The 17723-nt window shown below is 39.1% G+C and overlaps 1 protein-coding gene across 2 annotated transcripts in view; it reads left to right on the forward strand.

The window, feature by feature from the left end:
- Nucleotides 1–17723, forward strand: part of IMPG1 (interphotoreceptor matrix proteoglycan 1) — a 130583-nt gene that overhangs the window by 15318 nt on the left and 97542 nt on the right. Inside the window, exons 2-5 of one of the 2 annotated variants that reach the window (XM_076003175.1) lie at nt 540–761; nt 9822–9988; nt 10265–10293; nt 14906–14970. In XM_076003175.1, the coding sequence (XP_075859290.1) occupies nt 540–761; nt 9822–9988; nt 10265–10293; nt 14906–14970 (483 nt within the window). The remainder of the gene's footprint in view (nt 1–539; nt 762–9821; nt 9989–10264; nt 10294–14905; nt 14971–17723) is intronic. The other variant, XM_076003176.1, reaches the window with a different exon arrangement.

Genomic DNA, 17723 nt, shown 5'->3' on the forward strand with positions numbered 1-17723 from the left:
CCAACTCACTTTCAGCCACAATCCCATCCGCTGAGCCCTGCCAGTATAGAAATCCTACAGCTGCCACTAATAGCAGGAAGATTATTTTGTTGCATTTCCCCCCATAGGTTTTCAGAAGCACTCCACTTCCTCATCAAGAGTACACCTCTGGGCACCATGGGGCTGTATCATTCCCCACTTGAAGTGTATTATGAATATGTCTATCAAAAGAGGCATCTCTTGGGAAGCTTGAGTGCTAAGTGGGGAGTGATTTTTAGAGACATGTGTGGGAACTGGTCTCAATATTTGGCAGTTCCTAAAGGCAAGATGATTTGAGACGTTGGCTTTTTAAAAATACTCTTGATCACCTCATTATACTAGTCTCTTATTTCTGAAAATGCCTTGTCATTTGGAATATTACATTTGGCAGTTGCACCGAGGTATAAATTTCATAAACAGGAGAATATTAATTTTTAGTTTATCTCATTCAATTATCTATATATGTCATATATATCACATAAATGTATATATTCACCAGGATATCAATCTTTCTTTTACAGATATCTCCATTAAAATAAACCATTCTGAAACTAAAGACATAGACAATGTCCCAAGAATCGAAACTGAAAACATGTACAAAGTGTCAACCATGAGACGATTATACGATTTGACAAAGCATCGAACAAAAAGATCAGCATTTTTCCCAACGGGGCTTAAAGTCTGTCCGCAGGAATCCATGAAACAGATTTTAGCCAGTCTTCAAGATTATTATAGATTGAGAGGTAAGGAGAGAGATGAAACCTGTTTAGCCCTTTGTTATTTTCAACCTCTCCCTTTCATTCATCTGTAGGTTGTCTTCAGCCCAAAAATTCCAGGATCTCTCATTTAGCCACAAGAGTTATAAAAATCAGCCCACTATATCTGATATTAATGAATAATAAGCTTTCAAAATTATGGTAGCTATCAGCTCTTATAGTTTAAAATCATGTCTTGTGCAACATAGAACCATTAGGGCATTTACAAGTCACCAGAAAGATTTAGCATCTAGATTTTACCTCTTTATTCTTATTTTTGCCAAAGCTCAATAATGAATTTTAATATCATTCTTATGAGGAGGAAGCACAGGATGATTGCAATGTCAAGAATCTGAGCGAGTTGATTTATGACTTAAGATTTCATTTTTCAAAAGCAACATTGCACTCCAGATCCTCTTTCCCTTCTTGATAAGTTCAGGTTGTTTGTTGCTGACCCAGCAAAAACTTCTGAAGTTTGGAAACCTGGAGGCACACTGGAGTACAGAGGACTCACAGATTAGGAGTGGTTACCAAGATATAATGCAGGTGTGTTAACAGAATTTACAACACAATTACTATGGTTTCTAGCAGAGTTACAGCGCAGTTTTTACCCTGAGACAGCATTAACAGGATTCTGATAGCATCCCCCAGAAATCATTGAGGAGTTAAATCGCAGCAGGGCCATCAGTGGCTGTCCTTTTCATTTACTTATGTGGGAGTGAGGGGAAACTTGCCCTTTCCCTCGAAAGTTCACTGGAAGATTAACTCACAATTAAGGCAGATTAATAAAAGAAAGAGGTTTATTTACCATGCGCACAGGGAGAATGACAGAATGATTACCCAATATGCCAACAGGATTCAGATATTTTTATAACTTCCTTTTAGCAGGGAGAGGAATATAGGCAATTCTGCTAAGGGGTTGCTAAATGGTCACTGGAGAGGAGGAAAAGATGCTTGGGGAGAATGAATGGATGTGAGGGGGAATAAATTGACTTGTAAATTAAACTGAGATGTTTAAAATGATTTGGGCCAGGTCGGGTTGCATTCTTGATCTTCTTTCCTGTAATATATTGAGTTAACAGGAAGGAGAAAAGAAGTTGATCATCATTTTCATGGGTCCATCTGGTTATACAGGTAGAGGGTAAGCCCCTTCCAAGGGCCTGTTGATTTCTGAGGGCCTATAATTCAAAATAGTCTTTATATCAAGAGTCATATTTTAGGTTGAAATTTCCTGAAGTCCTTCATTCACCCTGGATGAAAAAATTACTTTGGCTGCTTCTTTAAAAGAAAACAAATCTTTGGTAGCTACTATTCAAATTCCCCAGGTAACTGCAAATCATGCAAAGTATCCTGTCTATCTAAGGCCTAAATTCAATTCATCTTACAGGCGAAGGTTGAGGGGGTTTACTAATCCCACCTTAATCACACTGTCAGATTTCAGTTTGAAATGTCGGTTCTGTGTGCTCAGTTCTTGGTGTGCTCATGGCCAAAGAATGACCAGACACACCAGAGTACGGCCACCACGAAAATGAGGTTTATGGAGAAGAGAAAGATAGGATTATAGGCCAAGGACAAGATATAGGTTAACAGAGTGAGACACATACATCACAGATGATGACCGGACCCATTATCATAGCAAAAGAGGGCAAAAGAGGGGCTTGGTTATGTATGGTCTCAGTCTTGTTTTGTAGTGTCCGGATTGGGACCTCCCTCGTGGCTCAGACATCACCATGGAACCACTTTGACTGGACAGTTGGGAGTTAGATGACTTGAGTCTTACTGCACATGCGGATCTCCCATGAGCCTCTCTGAAAGCTAGTTGTTCTAGGTCACTTTCCAGACCCTATAATACCTATGCTGCTTGGCCTGTGGGCTAAAGAGTCCTCTACACTCTTTTGCAGTTGGCACGATAAGTTCTGATTGGTGGATTCGTAGGGTATCCCCTTCTCCCCAGGTATGGCAGTCATTTGGGACAGGACTAAGGTGGGGTGGCAATAAGACCGGGACCCACTTTCATCCCTAGGAGACTGGGAATCCCTCACTATCTGCCTAACAACACTAGATGTTTGCTTCCATTCCCGAAAGCAGAGCCACCCTGCTCTATTTAAAGCCCAGTGCCTAGAGCAAGCTGGTTCAATTCTAGCCTGTGATGTGTTGCACATCATGACAACCGAGAACCCATTTCACACTACTAACATCCAGCAAAGTCCTTGTGCACCGGTTAAATTAATCTGAGGTGCTCTTAAGGGATTTTGGAGGTATAATTAACAGTCTCAAAAATATCAAGCCTTATGTTCCTCATATGTCTCATTTTATATGGAAGTAAAAACATATTTGCCTTCAGACAGAAGCCACACCCACAGAAACATGAGAAGAACTGGATCATAGTCAGGAGGGCTCTAATAATAGACAATCAAGTGCACTGTATTAATATTCTGGGGTCCTAGCATCTCCACAAAGCAGTTTCTCAGTAAACACTTATTGACAGGTACAGAAGATAGAGAGCCTATTGGGCATGCAAAGAAAAGACTGGGACATGTGTAAATTCCTCACTTTGAGTGTGCCTACACATTGATCAGACAATGACACTGGTAAATTCCATCTTGCGTGTTCAGGGATAGAAGTATAAACATGTAGTATTTGCATCACCTTGAAAATGAATGCAACTATTCTGATTTTCATATGTTTTCTAATTCTTTAAAACATTCTCAAATAGGAGTCACTACAGGTATTTGTAGAATTTGTAGACTACTTAGTCTGCAATATTTGTGGACTATAGTATTTGTAGACTACTTATTGCTGCAACCAAATTCATAGCTCTGAGTTTTCATTCTTAGCTGTTTTTTCTTGATTAGGTTGCCTCTTTCATTCTGTTTCCCTGGATAAAACAAACGCTTGTTTTTCTCCCCACAGCAATGACAGTCCATTATCTTTACGGCTGCCCCTGGGTGATAGCAAATTTTACTATTCATCAGTGTGGGTTTCTTAAGTCTAACAAATTGGTTCACAAAGAAACAAGAAATAAGAGCCAGCTACAAAGCGTGTTCCTTTGACAGAGTAACCCACTATTCTTGTGCTACTTTTACAAAATTATCTGTTGACATCTTTCAAACTTAAGGGAGAAAGCTCCCATATTCCTAAATCAAATGGAACATTGAGTTATTTCTTTTCCCAGTGCTTAAAGCAACACAGTGAAAATGCTCTGAGATTTGTGGTAGAATCATTGACATGCTCATCCCAAAGCACAAATGCAAAAGAGGCAAGTTTGTTTCTGGTGGTCTCCAGATTGAACTCTGTGCTCCTCCGCAGCCCAACTCCCTGCTATGAGGACAGCCCTCCTCAGGCCTCCACCTCATCCCACCCATGTCTCTCCCTCCCACTCCCTCTCTCTTTCTCCCCCAACCCCAATATCAGAAGCTAGATCTTTCTTCCTCATTGATGTGTGGCTTAGAGAAGGTTAGAGGTGGACAGAGTCCCTCTTCTTGCTACTCCAAGCATTGTCTGCAAATCAGCAGCAGCACCACCACCTGGAACTTGTCAGAAAGGCAGAATCTCACATCCCACCCCAGACCTACTGCCAGGACTTGCATTTTAAGGAGATCCCCAGGTAATTCATTTGCACTCTAAAGTTCTAGAAGCACTAATATAGAGACCACCTAGCTAACACTCCCATTGTACCGATAAGAAAACTGAGATCTGATGCAGAAAAGTGGCGTGCTCAGGGGCACAGTTGGCAGCAAAGCAGGGCTAGAACCCAGTGTGCTGACTCCCATCCCAGTGTGTTATCTCTCCATCTAATATGTACCCAACCCTGCACTGGGCATTTTCACATGCCACTGGTCTAACATAATACTTCCCAATTGTGACTAACTGTCTGCAGGTCTGACCCTCCAGTTACAGACATGTGTGCCTGGCCCCCAGGGTATGTGTTCCCTGGGGTTTTTCCTACATCATCAAACAGCCCAGGGTATGACCTTCAGCAGAAAGGCTAATGTCCTGTAGCCAGATTCAAGGCGTTGGCCAGCAACTGTAGGAAGACCAGGGAGACAAGGTGTTGTGTTTCTCTAGAATCCCTGTGGCAATCCCTCCCTATGGGTTCAGAATAGGATGGTACAGAACAGTTAAATCAAGGATTCGAAAAATCCAACTTTGAGAAGTTTTTGGATCCCTCCCAGCCTTGAGATACATTGATGACTCAGCCTTCAAGGTTTTGTTTTTTTTTTATATATATATATATACTTTTCAGTAAGGATGGGCTGGTGCTCCCAATCACAGAAGGATTCTGTGACTTCTGGTTTGCAGGAAGCTTCTAAGAGGCCAGAAAATTACATCAGAGGAGCCACAAGAAAGAAGAGTCTGAGGTTTCACCCTTCACATTATGTTCCCTGTAAACCACCGTGCCCTGGGGAGAGAATTCTTCAAGCAGCTTCAGATGTTGTGCTTCAGAGAGAAAGTTTTCTCAAGGCCTTTATAAAACTTTTTTAGGGAGAGGCAGGGAGCTGGGGAGCTCTGTGTCCTGTGGTAGGAGGAAGGACAGCAGGGAGAGGAGCCTGACTAAAAAGATACAATCACCAAAAACAAGCACCTCCTACTTGACAGTTCAGCCTCAATCTCCCCAACCACAGGAAAGGATGCTGCCTGCAGACTCTGCATAGCCGGTGATAGGTCCCAAGGCCACAAAGCATCAGGGAAAATGAACTTCTATATACATCTGTCTACATCAGGCATGATGCTTACAAGTGTGAGTTTGGGCTCATCTAGAAACAGCCAGGCTCAACTAAGAGCAAAATTAGTTAGACTTGCATTGGACGGAAGTTTACTTTCCTTTTAAGGAAATCTTCATCTGAAAGCAACACACCCAAGGTCATGCCTAACTGGCAAGAGATTATTACATTATGTCTCCCCAGATGTTTCTCACACAGATATTGTCTGTGAAAGTTACCAACCCTAGGCCCTCAAAGGCAGTGTTAGTTTATTTTTTATGCATTGTTGTATCTCTGGCACTTAAATGGGTTTGGAACTAAACTAGCAGGTGGAAAGATGGAAAGGCAAAATAACATCCCTCAAGAGAGTGTGCAGAATGTAGGCAAGAAGGATAGCAAGGGCTGGGCAAGGTGGCTCACGCCTGTAATCCTAGCACTCTGGGGGGCCGAGGCGGGCAGATTGCTCAAGCTCAGGAGTAAGAGCAAGAGCGAGACCCTGTCTCTACTACAAATAGAAAGAAATTAATTGGCCAATTAATATATGTAGAAATAATTAGCCAGGCACGGTGGCGCATGCCTGTAGTCCCAGCTACTCGGGAGGTGAGGCAGCAGGATTGCTTGAGCCCAGGGGTTTGAGGTTGCTGTGAGCTAGGCTGACACCCCGGCACTCACTCCAGCCTGGGCAACAAAGTAAGACCCTGTCTCAAAAAAGGAAGGATAGTAAGGACAGATGGTTTTCTCACACTAAACACACAACTCTTAGGGTGTGGACAAAGCTGAACACATCCAAGTGTCGTTTCCTTCTTGCATGGTATGCAGACTCCTGACTAGAGATGAAGGCCCAGAGACTGCATGATGCTTGGTATCAGGAAAGGGATTAAAATGCCCCGATCCTGGCCTGGCAGGAGACAGGTCATGTTCACAAAAGTGAGCTCTCTAGGGCAAGCCTATTCCATTGCCTCCCACATGTGTTGACCCCTGATGTTTCCCCAAACGTGGGGAACTAGATGGTACATTTGAGCTGGTGGGGACTGCACCCTCTTCTGTCTCAGTGGGTTACTAAATATGAAAGGTCAATTGCCTTGAAGGTTCTAGCCAGGTAGACATAGATCAAGTGGGGACAAGCGGGATAGGCCATAGGATAAGAGTTTCCAAGCTGGTCTTATCTCCTCTTATCATTTCCCACAGCCCTTTTTTTCAGCACAGCAGTGTTCTTTAAGTGTTTCTTTAGAATGTTAGGAGGTGTCAGCCTCTGCCAAAAGGCTCCAATTGCTTCCCTCCCACTGAGAGGTAAAAATCAGCATATTACAATTGCTTTTAAGAGAGTCTCCCAACATTTTTTGCTCACTTAAACCCCTAAAATAATTTTTATGCTGTATATCCCCTTGTACCCTTTTCAGTTAACATCTAAAGCTTTTCATCAAAAGTTTAAATAATTAGATAGGATATAATTTTCAATGGGATGTAAAGATGGATACTTAAAATACAACAAGAATTGGATCATTCTTATGTATCCAGTGGAATCTACCATGGCCACTCGATACCTACCATCAAATTCTCTTAACAAATACATGAACAATTCTTCCAAACAGTAGGAAATGTCATATGGTTCCTTTTTCTCCATACATCCACATTTCCATTCCATTTCCCCCTCAGGGTCTAATTTTAATGTAATTTATATATATGCTTGAAAACCTGTTATTGGTTGCTCTAAAATACTTCTTAGTACAAAAATATATATGAAGTATGTAAACTGAAATTACATTTTTATTTCCTATGACTACAGGCTTTATGTGTTAAAAATAAATTTCTTTTGGATTCAGTTATGTTTATAATAATTTTAATATATAATTGATTAAAACAAATGTATATAATAAATCTGACAAGTTTCTTTAAGGTTTTTTTGACAGATGAAGGTAGGGTGAGATATACATTTTGTGAGTATTAATATTTGTAAATACAAAATTGGAAATGCAAAATTAAAAACAGGGCTTTGGAAGGAATCAGTGTAAACAAAGGAGCCACAGCTTAAGCTTCCTAAGCTTCTACCTCTGGATTGATGAGGTTGTTTTGGTTTTGCTTCTCTGTTAATTTATGTACAATTAGTCATTATTTATATTGCACATTGCTAAAAGGAGACAGAGTTTATATCAATTTTATCCCTATTATTTTACTTAGGTTCAGTTAAGTGCTGAAGAAAGTTGTTTACATAAATAAGTAGATGAGAAATGATGGATTTTGTTATAATAGTGTCCTTATTCTTCAAATTCCTCTGGCGTTATATGCCGATAATCACATCACAATCTCTCATGATTATTTTTTGTGATCTATCAGCTGTCAACTGCATAAGGATTCCTTCTAATTTGTTGAAAGCAAAGAATCAGAAATCACCTGAGTTTGTCAAAATGTGTGTTATCCCTCCACTAGATTCACTCTCTCAATCTCAATATTGTTCCCTCAAACTTTCTCTTTGGGTGGCAACCCAGAGGTGCTGTGCCACAGTACGATTAGGGATGGATGAATGGGAGGATCGTGCCCTAAGGTGAAGTGAAAAAGGAGAGGTGTGTCCTCAGGGAGACCAATTTTAGTAAAGCATGCACAGGGAAGTTGAGATCTGGACATTGATGCCTTTTAAATGTCTGTGTGACTGCCCATCGCTTGGAAAGTCTTCAAGCTCAGCCAGGGTACCTGTGCTGAACGGTGTGCTCCATACCTCCCAGTTTGGAGACTGCTGGTCTGCCCTGCCCTGCACAGTCTGTGTCTGCCTCACCACATCTTTCTGTCTTCATCCTCTATGACTCTCAACCTTGCTCTGGCCACTCTGCCATCCTTGCTGTTCCTTCAGTGCTCCTGGCAGTCCCCAGCCTAGGGGGCCTTCACTTTTCCCAAAATGTTCAAAATTTACCTTGACAGTGAAGTCTTCCGCAACCACCCTATTTTAAATCGCAGTCTTAAACACAAACACATGCGCACACACACACATACACACGTATACCATATTCCCTATCTTCTTTTGTTACATTTTTAATTGACACATAATAATTGTATGTATTTATGGTGTACATAGTTATGTTTCTATACATACAATGTATAGTGATCAGATCAAGGTAATCGGCATATCCATTATGTCAAAACTTTTATCATTTCTTTGTATTCAGAGAACATTCAATATCCTCTCTTTTAGCTATTTGAAATATGTATTGTTAACTATAGTCACCATACCATACTCTAGATCAGTGGTCCCCCACCTTTTTGGCACCAGGGACAAGTTTCATGGAAGACAATTTTCCCACGGACTGGGGGTTGGGGGAGGGTTTCAGAATGATTCAGTGCATTACATTTATTGTACATTCAAACCTCTCTGCTAATCATAATCTGCATTTGCAGCCGCTCCCCAGCGCTAGCATCACCGCCTCAGCTCCACCTCAGATCATCAGGCATTAGATTCTCATAAGGATCCCTAGATCCCTCACATGTGCAGTTTGTAGTAGGGTTCACGTTCCTATGAAAATTTAATACTCCACTGATCTACCAAGAGGCGGAGCTTACGTGGTGATGCAAGCAATGGGGAGCTCTATAAATACAGAGGAATCACCTGCTGCTCATCCTTGCTGTGCAGCCCAGTTCCTAATAGGCCATGGGTACCAGTCTGTGGCCCAGGAGTCTGTGGACCTCAGCTCTAGGTGACTAGAATTTATTCCTCCTATTTAATTGCAATTTTGTATCCTTTAATAAATTGTTCCCTAACCTACCCTTCCCCCTACCCTTCTCAGCCTCAGTATCCTATGTTCTTTTTACCTCTATGAGATCAGCTTTTTGTAGTTTCAGCATATGAATGAGAACACGGGGTGTTTAATTTCTGTTCCTGGCTTATTCCCCTCAACATAACATCCTCTAGTTCCATCCGTGTTGCCACAAATGACAAGATTTCAACCTTGTTTTTAAGGCTGAATAGCATTCCATTGTAAGTTAGAATACTATTCAAAATTATAAACCACATTTTCTTTATCCATTCATCTGTTGTTGTGTGCTTTGTTTGATTTCATATCTTGACGGTTGTGAATAGTGCTGCAACAAATGTGGGGGTGTAGGCGACTCTTCAATAAACTTATTTCTCTTCCTTTAGACAAATGCCCAATTCATACTTTCTTTTCTTTTTCTCCATAGCGTATAGTAGGTATTCAATAAATATTTGTTAAATGAATTAATTTCTAGGGGCTGTAAATTAGCTTGTCAACATAAGCCATGAAAGAACTATCCATGTTAGGAGGTTGTACCTGGGTTGGGGTAAGGAGGTATTCTGAGGACGTGGCCATTTTCCACCCCCGATGGTTCTGTTTTGCAGTGTGTCAGGAAGTGGTGTGGGAAGCATATCGGATCTTTCTGGATCGCATCCCTGACCTAGGGGAATACCAGGACTGGGTCAGCAACTGCCAGCGGGAGACCTTCTGCCTCTTTGACATTGGCAAAAACTTCAGCAACTCCCAGGAGCACCTAGATCTTCTTCAGCAGGTGAGTCTCAACACTGTATGATTATTTGTAACACTAACCAAAGAGCTCCCAGGTCTCCAGCCCCTGCCCCTTTTGAATTAGTTTCCACTAGCACGAGGGTTAGTCAAAAAACTCCTTGCAGATATCTGATAAAGGCCAAAAGGAATTTTATTCCTGCAAAATAATATTGCACAGGCAGGTTGAAGTGTAGTTGAAGAGAAAAGGGAATGAAAATAGACTTTAGCTCTTCAGTTAGCATTATCTCCTGGTAAAATTACCTTTTTTTTCTTTTTGCAGAGAATAAAACAGAGAAGCTTTCCTGAGAGGTAAGTATCCAAAATAGAGTGCTGCGTGCTCTTGACTTTAGAAAGATCATATAATAGAGTGAAATTAAACTATTGTACCTTTATAATTTTATGTCAGCCACTAAGATCTGTGTAGGTTATTCTGACAGACAATTTATGCATATATTGTGCTGAAGATACATGGACTATAAAAGAAAAATGTATAGACCTTATAGATTGAGATAGATGTCTGCATTATTTTCGGATAAAATGAATTCAGCACTATGTGATATGTATCTAATGTGTATCTTCACTTTTAAGATATGAAGCCATTAAAACAGTTTGATTTTTAGAATTTATGGTAAACTATTAGTTACATCAGGAAAACATTTAATACACTCAGAGAGCAATCTGAATTTTGAATTCTCATTTGATATTCTGTAAAGTATTAGCATTTCTCAAACTAAAGTACTAAAGCACTGAGCTATATCTTCAAGAATTGAATATCAAATAAGAAAATCACAACGCGAAAAAAAAAAGGAAAAGAAAAAAAAGATAGGAAAATGCGTTAGATAAAATGATTAAAGAAGAGAGATGTTGTTGCCAAACTCTAAACTCACAAAATCCATACGTTTTATAACATTTGGAAATCTAAATCTGAAGATAAAACTACAAAGAGAGACACAAATGTGGCCATATCAGTTACTGGAGAAACTTTATAATGCCTTTCACATTTGTTCCTTTGTGTCTACTCCCTTTGCCACCAACCTGGACCTTATTAATTAACTTATTAATTAACTCTGTGAAAAATGTCAAAATGTCAAATCTGATCTCCCTAACAGATGTCCCTGTCTGTAATCTCTTCTCCTTAATTTGCATAACTGCTGCCAGATTGATAAGTCTGAAATATTCTTTTTGTTACATTGAGCCCTGTTCAATGACTTTCAAAATATTCCTATATCTTGCCCTTGTGAATGTCCACTCCCCACCCTTCTCCAGCTCACCTCTGTGTTCAGGAGGCTGCATCACTAGCATCCTTTGCCCTCGGGCTTCTGATTAGGGCCAGCCAGTGAGGAGGAAGAAATCAGAGGGAAAGAGGAGATGAGGGCGAAGAGTTTTACACACACACACACACACACACCTGCAGAGTCTTTGAGCTTTCTCATGGCCTTCTTCAACTTCATCCCAGCTCCTGTTAGGCAGCTCTTTCCAGAGCCTTCTCTGTCTCTGGCTCCTGGTATCCTCCCACCCTCCTGGCCTAGGGGTAGGTTTAGCACCCCACTGTTACTTGCCCTGGGCCGCGCTCTCCCTTGTGGTTACACTTACACTCTTCCCACAACTTAGTAAATAATCTTTTCATTAAACTTTGTCCAAATTGCCTCACTATGAGTGAGTTATCTGTTTTCTGCTAGGACCTCTACTGAGGTAGATGCCAAACTAATTAATGAAGACCTGTCATCCCCTGACCTTTCCACCTTGGCTTTCCATTACCCATAATCCAATTACTGCCACCATGCCAGTGAGCACAGACTGCACCCTACTCATCCCAGACTCGGACCCCAAGCCTTTCCCTCTTGCCTGGAAGAACCTGCCTCGTCCATCCCACCTATCCAAGTCCTAATCCTGTTCAAGCTCCAGGTGGAGTCCCACCTCCCCATATTGTTTTGGTATTAACAGATCAACACCTAAGTGGACATATAGGAATAACATTTATCAGGTGTCGGGCAGGTGGGAGGGGTGAGGAGGGGATGGGAATACACAAACACAACGAGTAAGACGTGCAACTTTGGGGGATGGAGACGCTTAAAGTTCTGATTCGATGGGGGAGAGGGGCATGGGCAATATATGTAACCTTAACACTTGTACCCTCTTAATACGCTAAAATTTTTTAAAAAGCCTATTTGAGAGGCCAGGTGCAGTGGCTCACGCCCGTACTCCTACCACTCTGGGAGGCCTAGGCGGGAGGATCGCTCAAGATCAGGAGTTCAAAACCAGCCTTAGCAAGAACAAGACCCCATCTCTGCTAAAAATAGAAATTAATTGGCCAACTAAAAATGTATAGAAAAAAATTAGCCAGGTATGGTGGCACATGCCTGTAGTCCCAGCTACTTGGTAGGCTGAGGCAGAGGATCGCTTGAGTCCAGGAGTTTGAGGTTACTGTGAGCTAGGCTGATGCCACGGTATTCTAGCCTGGGCAACAGAGTGAGACTCTGTCTCAAAAAAAAAAAAAAAAAAAGCCTGTATGAGCCTGCAGTAATTCTCCCTGCTTTGAACCTTGCACTCACTTTGGCACTTACATTTCTATTTAACATTTCCTTGCTTTCCCCTATTTCCCTGTGAGAGTGTAAACTCCTCAAGAGCAGGGACTGTTTCATACCTTTCCACCTACTACACAAAACTGAGCAAAGTCCTATTTTGTTAATCAATTATGCCTATCAAGCCACTATTTTAAGAATTCTAAAAAGTTATTTCCAGGAGACATAATTTAACTTAGGAAAATCTTAGTACTAGAGTATTACCTTTGTTCACAAGACACAGACATGTTGGCTCCTCTGTTTTAAATATAGGATGATACTTTATTGACTCTTCCATTTGAGAAAGAAAGAAAGAAAGAAAGAAAGAAAGAAAGAAAGAAAGAAAGAAAGAAAGAAAGAAAGAAAGAAAGAAAGAAAAGCAGAGTCCATCCATAAGAAAAAAAATCAAAAGAATGTACCAGATCTTGATAGAGAAACATTAACTATAAGACACAATTATCCACGCCAGACAGAGAAAGAAAGAAAATCATTCCATCCACTCCTGTGCCTGCCAGCATTGCTGGAGAGAAAGAAGGAGCATGAAAAAAACATTTTGCATTAACTATGGTTACCAAGTTGTTTAAAGAAAGAAAAGGAAAGAAATTCTCTTTTATTTTGAACCTTTCCAAGAAGACAAAACAGAAAATTTTCTCACCTGACTAGCCCATGAATCTGCCAATTTCAAATGACTTTGAAATAAAGGCTACTGGAAGAACTGAGTGGCCCAGGTCCCCAATTTACAGCTTCTCAGTGATAGGATAGATTGGCAGTTTAGTGATAAAATCACACCTTTTAGTAAAGGATAAGGAAACAACATCCCACACAGAGTCTTGCACAAATGAGCTGCTAACATGTAACTAATACAATAGCCAGCATTTTACTAACTACTCTTCTTGGCTATTTTCTTTTTTACAGCAATACAAAACAAGGAGACAATTAGAAGGAAGGCAGATCTTACTATTGTTTTAAATTTTTTATTTCAGTATATTGTGGGGGTACAAATGTTTAGGTTACATATATTGCCTTTGGCCCACCTAAGTCAGAGCTTCAAGGGTGTCCATCCTCCAGATGGTGTGCACTGCACACCCATTAGGTGTGAACATACCCATCTTCTCTTTCCTCCTCCCAGAGATCTTACTATTGATATAAACAAAGATCTATAAAATTTTAAAAATTGTCTAATTTGTAAACACTATAATGTTTGATATGAGAGTTTATTAAATGTAATATCCATTAAAAACTACTTATTAAGTATATGGTATAATATCAGAAAAAAATAACAAGAATAGCTGGTTCCAAATTCCACTATGAAGTCTGAGTTTATATTTGGCCCGTGTGGATCACTGTAGTTATCCATGTTTACAAATGACATCCATTCCAACTGGTCAGAGCCTGTGCCTGGCTGATTGATAATATTTTGTACATTACACTTATTAGCACTTTGACAGAATTGGGCGTAGCAGAAATATGTAGGTGGTACTATTGGCTATGTCCAATCTAGATGACTCTGAAACAACAGAACATCTAACCGTTCCCTTTGATGTTACCACCATCATGAGCCACAGATAATTAGATCAAATATATTGGTCAAGTTACATTATACTAACACAGACACAATCCTGTGGAACCTAATAGCCAACAACAACAGATCTTTCAGTGAGCTTCAAAAAAATATCACTATCAGTACTCCTTTCTAAATAATGCTTTCTAAAAGATGAGCCAACATTATATGCAGACAGCTTTACCACCATGACTTTGGATCCACCCCTAGAACATCTTCCACACTGCCATCTCACGGCACTGCAATCCTATCCCCAATTTCCTGGCTAGTTACCATTGTAGACAATGGTTGTGTCCAGAATACAGATTTAATACACCTGCATTACCTATAAAGCAACTTTTCTCCCATTACTGTAACCACAGGGGTTGCATTACTAGATAGGCTTAATGACTCTGGATATGCAGGCTCGAGGGTCTGGGATTTTAGGAAGAATATTTCAGCCACAGAGCATAACGTCAATTCTCAAGAACACGGAGCAAGCACAATGGGACTGTAAAACATCAAGCCTTAAAGATCAGCATTGCCTATTATGGAAATGCTCCTCAGGACCACGCACAACTTATTGGAAAAGCCTGGAGTCAAACATAACTGTTTTAGGAGGCTGTTTAAATTCTCCTCAATGAGAATACATTCAAATATTACTTCTGTAATAAAAGGAAACTTAGGTAAACCCAGTTTTAAACTGTACTTTTTCTCTAATTTTTAAGTCTATTCAGTATAGGCAAATTTAAATGTATGTCCCCTATTGTCATCAAGTTCCTTGTCACCATCTCTGTTTTCTTTTCTATCGTGATAATAGAAAAGATGAAATATCTACGGAAGAGACATTGGGAGAGCCTGGTGAAACCCCTGTGTTTTCGACAGGTAAGCTTGGATCTCATTTCATCTGCTTCCAAACTTTAAATCATCATGAAACCATGTTATTTACAAAGCAATCCTTAATTGAAATTAACAAAGTTTATAATGTACTTTCTCAAACTAACTCATATTCCTAAACTTAAAAAATAATTTAAATTTTATTGTTTAAAACTTAGAAAATATAGAAAAGAAGAAAGGTAAAACCAAATCATCTATTATCTACAATTTAGAGGCAATGATCATTATTTTTGTCTATTTTCTGCCATCTTTCTCCTATTATGTATAGGTATTACTGAGACCATACTTAAAAGTTAGTATCATTTTTTTTCGCTCAACATGATGTAAAGAACATTAGTTCTGGCCGGTTGCTGTGGCTCACGCCTTGAATCCTAGCACGCTAGGAGGCGGAGGCAGGCGGATTACTCAAGGTCAGGAGTTCAAAATCAGCCTGAGCAAGAACGAGACCCCATCTCTACTAAAAATATAAAGAAATTAATTGGCCAACTAAAAATATATAGAAAAAATTAGCTGGGCAAGGTGGCACATGTTCAGCTACTCAGGAGGCTGAGGCAGAAGGATTGTTTGAGCCCAGGAGTTTGAGGTTGCTGTGAGCTAGGCTGACGCCACGGCACTCACTCTAGCCTGGGCAACAAAGTGAGACTCTGTCTCAAAAAAAAAAAATAAAAAGAACATTAGTTCCACTAAAACTTCAATAATCATTTTGATAACTTCCAACATTCTATTGTATCCATACAAATGTAATCAATAAAACCATTTCATCATTGCTGTGTTTATAAGCTATTACAAATAATGGTGGGGTTTTTTTTGAGACAAGCTGGAGTGCAGAAGCATGATCATAGCTCACTGCAGCTTCCAACTCCTGGGCTCAAGTGATCCTCTTGTCTCAGCCTCTTGAGTAGCTAGTACTACAGGCATGTGCCACCATGCCTGGCTAATTTTTTTTATTTTTGTAGAGACGAGGTCTCACTGCTTTGCTCAGGATGGTCTTGAATTCTGGTCTCAAGCAATCCTCCTGCCTCAGCTTCTCAAAGTGCTGGGATTACAGGTGTGGACCACTATGCCCAGACACAAATAATGCTTTAATTAACATATTTAAACATAAATCTTTGTCATATACTGATTTCTCAAGATAGACTACAAAATCAAAGACTATGAATCTTAAGGTTTTTGATAGGTTTTGCCAAATTTGTTTTCCAGAATTTTGTTATGATTTAAATAACACACTGGTTAAAAGGGTATATCTTATTGCACACTTTCCAATGCTAAATATTACTGTTTGTTTTAATGTTTGCCAAAACGAAAGGGAAAATAATTTTTCCTATTTTTATTAAATGTTTGAAATTTCTCTTTCATGTATTTTTCTATTAGTTTTTCCATTTTCCCATATAATTTAATACTTTTAAACGTACAACATAAAACTGTCCTCTAAGCAATGTTTACCTTAGTGTATTTGATTTTTAGTTATGTTAATAATGTTTTAAGAAATCAAATTTTGATAACTTAAAATCTAGAAATTTAGAAAAATAGAGATTTTTTTAAAACAAGTGATAATATTCTTTTCCCATTTCTTTATTTACTGACATGCAGAGAAAGCTGTATTTCAATATTTCAGAAAGCTGTGACTATATTTTAGTATCTTTCATAAATTCTGCTATTTACCACTTCTAGACCAACTTGTAGCTAATAATACAAGCCTAGGTCAATTTCAATTATAAAAACATTAAAAGTAAAACACATTTTTAACAATAAAAAGGACAGCTATATATTTGTTAATTCCCTTATAAACAGCTCAAATTTGACCTGCAACACTTAATTACATCTTATTCAAAAAAGTATTATTTACAAGAGAAATAATATAAAAAGATGTTTTGCACTGACTTCATTTTTAATGTTGAAAAATAACCAAAATTAATATGAGAATTGAAATTTGTATTTCTATTTTTTAAACTTTGAAGTCAATATATTTTAGCTGAAAGGTTTTCGCTGAAAAGAAGTAATCGTGTAAAACATTAAAGATTAAATTTAGACATTAATTTAAATATTAAGATATAATTTTAACATAAATTTAAACATTAAGATTAAATTTAGTAAGATAAACTAAACAGTAAGTTAAAATGAACTCTTTATTATAAATTATTTTTTGTTTTCAAAAAACTCTGAGAGAATGGTAGACAAATGATATATATGCAACATGATATATCATCACTATATATTTGAGTTCCAGCAACAAAATGTTTTGGCATCATTTCCCCAGTGCTCCTGGACACCTAAGGTTGAGGTTCACACACAGATTCTTCTACCATTGAGATTATTTCCAAAATGCAGCTACAAAAAAAAAAACTGCCAGATCCTAACTGCAATGAAAGCAATTCTCATCATACTTCTCAGAGACAGCATCAGTGATGATGGAATGCAGAAAGAGAGTAGAAAATCTTCTTAATAGTGTGAATTTGGGGACACTTTGAAAATTTTACTCAAAAGAAAACTCTGTCTTCTCCCAACTTCCACTCTCCACCTAGCCTCCTCCATCATCATTATTGATAAAACTTCCAAGTGTAGAGGAATTTGGATATATACGTTTGCAATTCAAAAATTAAATTTTCCTTATCTTTAACCTGAAGCCTTAAAATGTAAATGCAATACTCCCCGGGAGAGGAGAACATTAAGTAGGTTCAGACACTCATTGTAACTGAATTTTCCAGTTATAGTAAAGTTTCCTAAGACTAGATTTTGATAGG

The sequence above is a fragment of the Microcebus murinus genome, chromosome 5 (assembly GCF_040939455.1).
Source record: "Microcebus murinus isolate Inina chromosome 5, M.murinus_Inina_mat1.0, whole genome shotgun sequence".
Lineage (NCBI taxonomy): Eukaryota > Metazoa > Chordata > Mammalia > Primates > Cheirogaleidae > Microcebus > Microcebus murinus.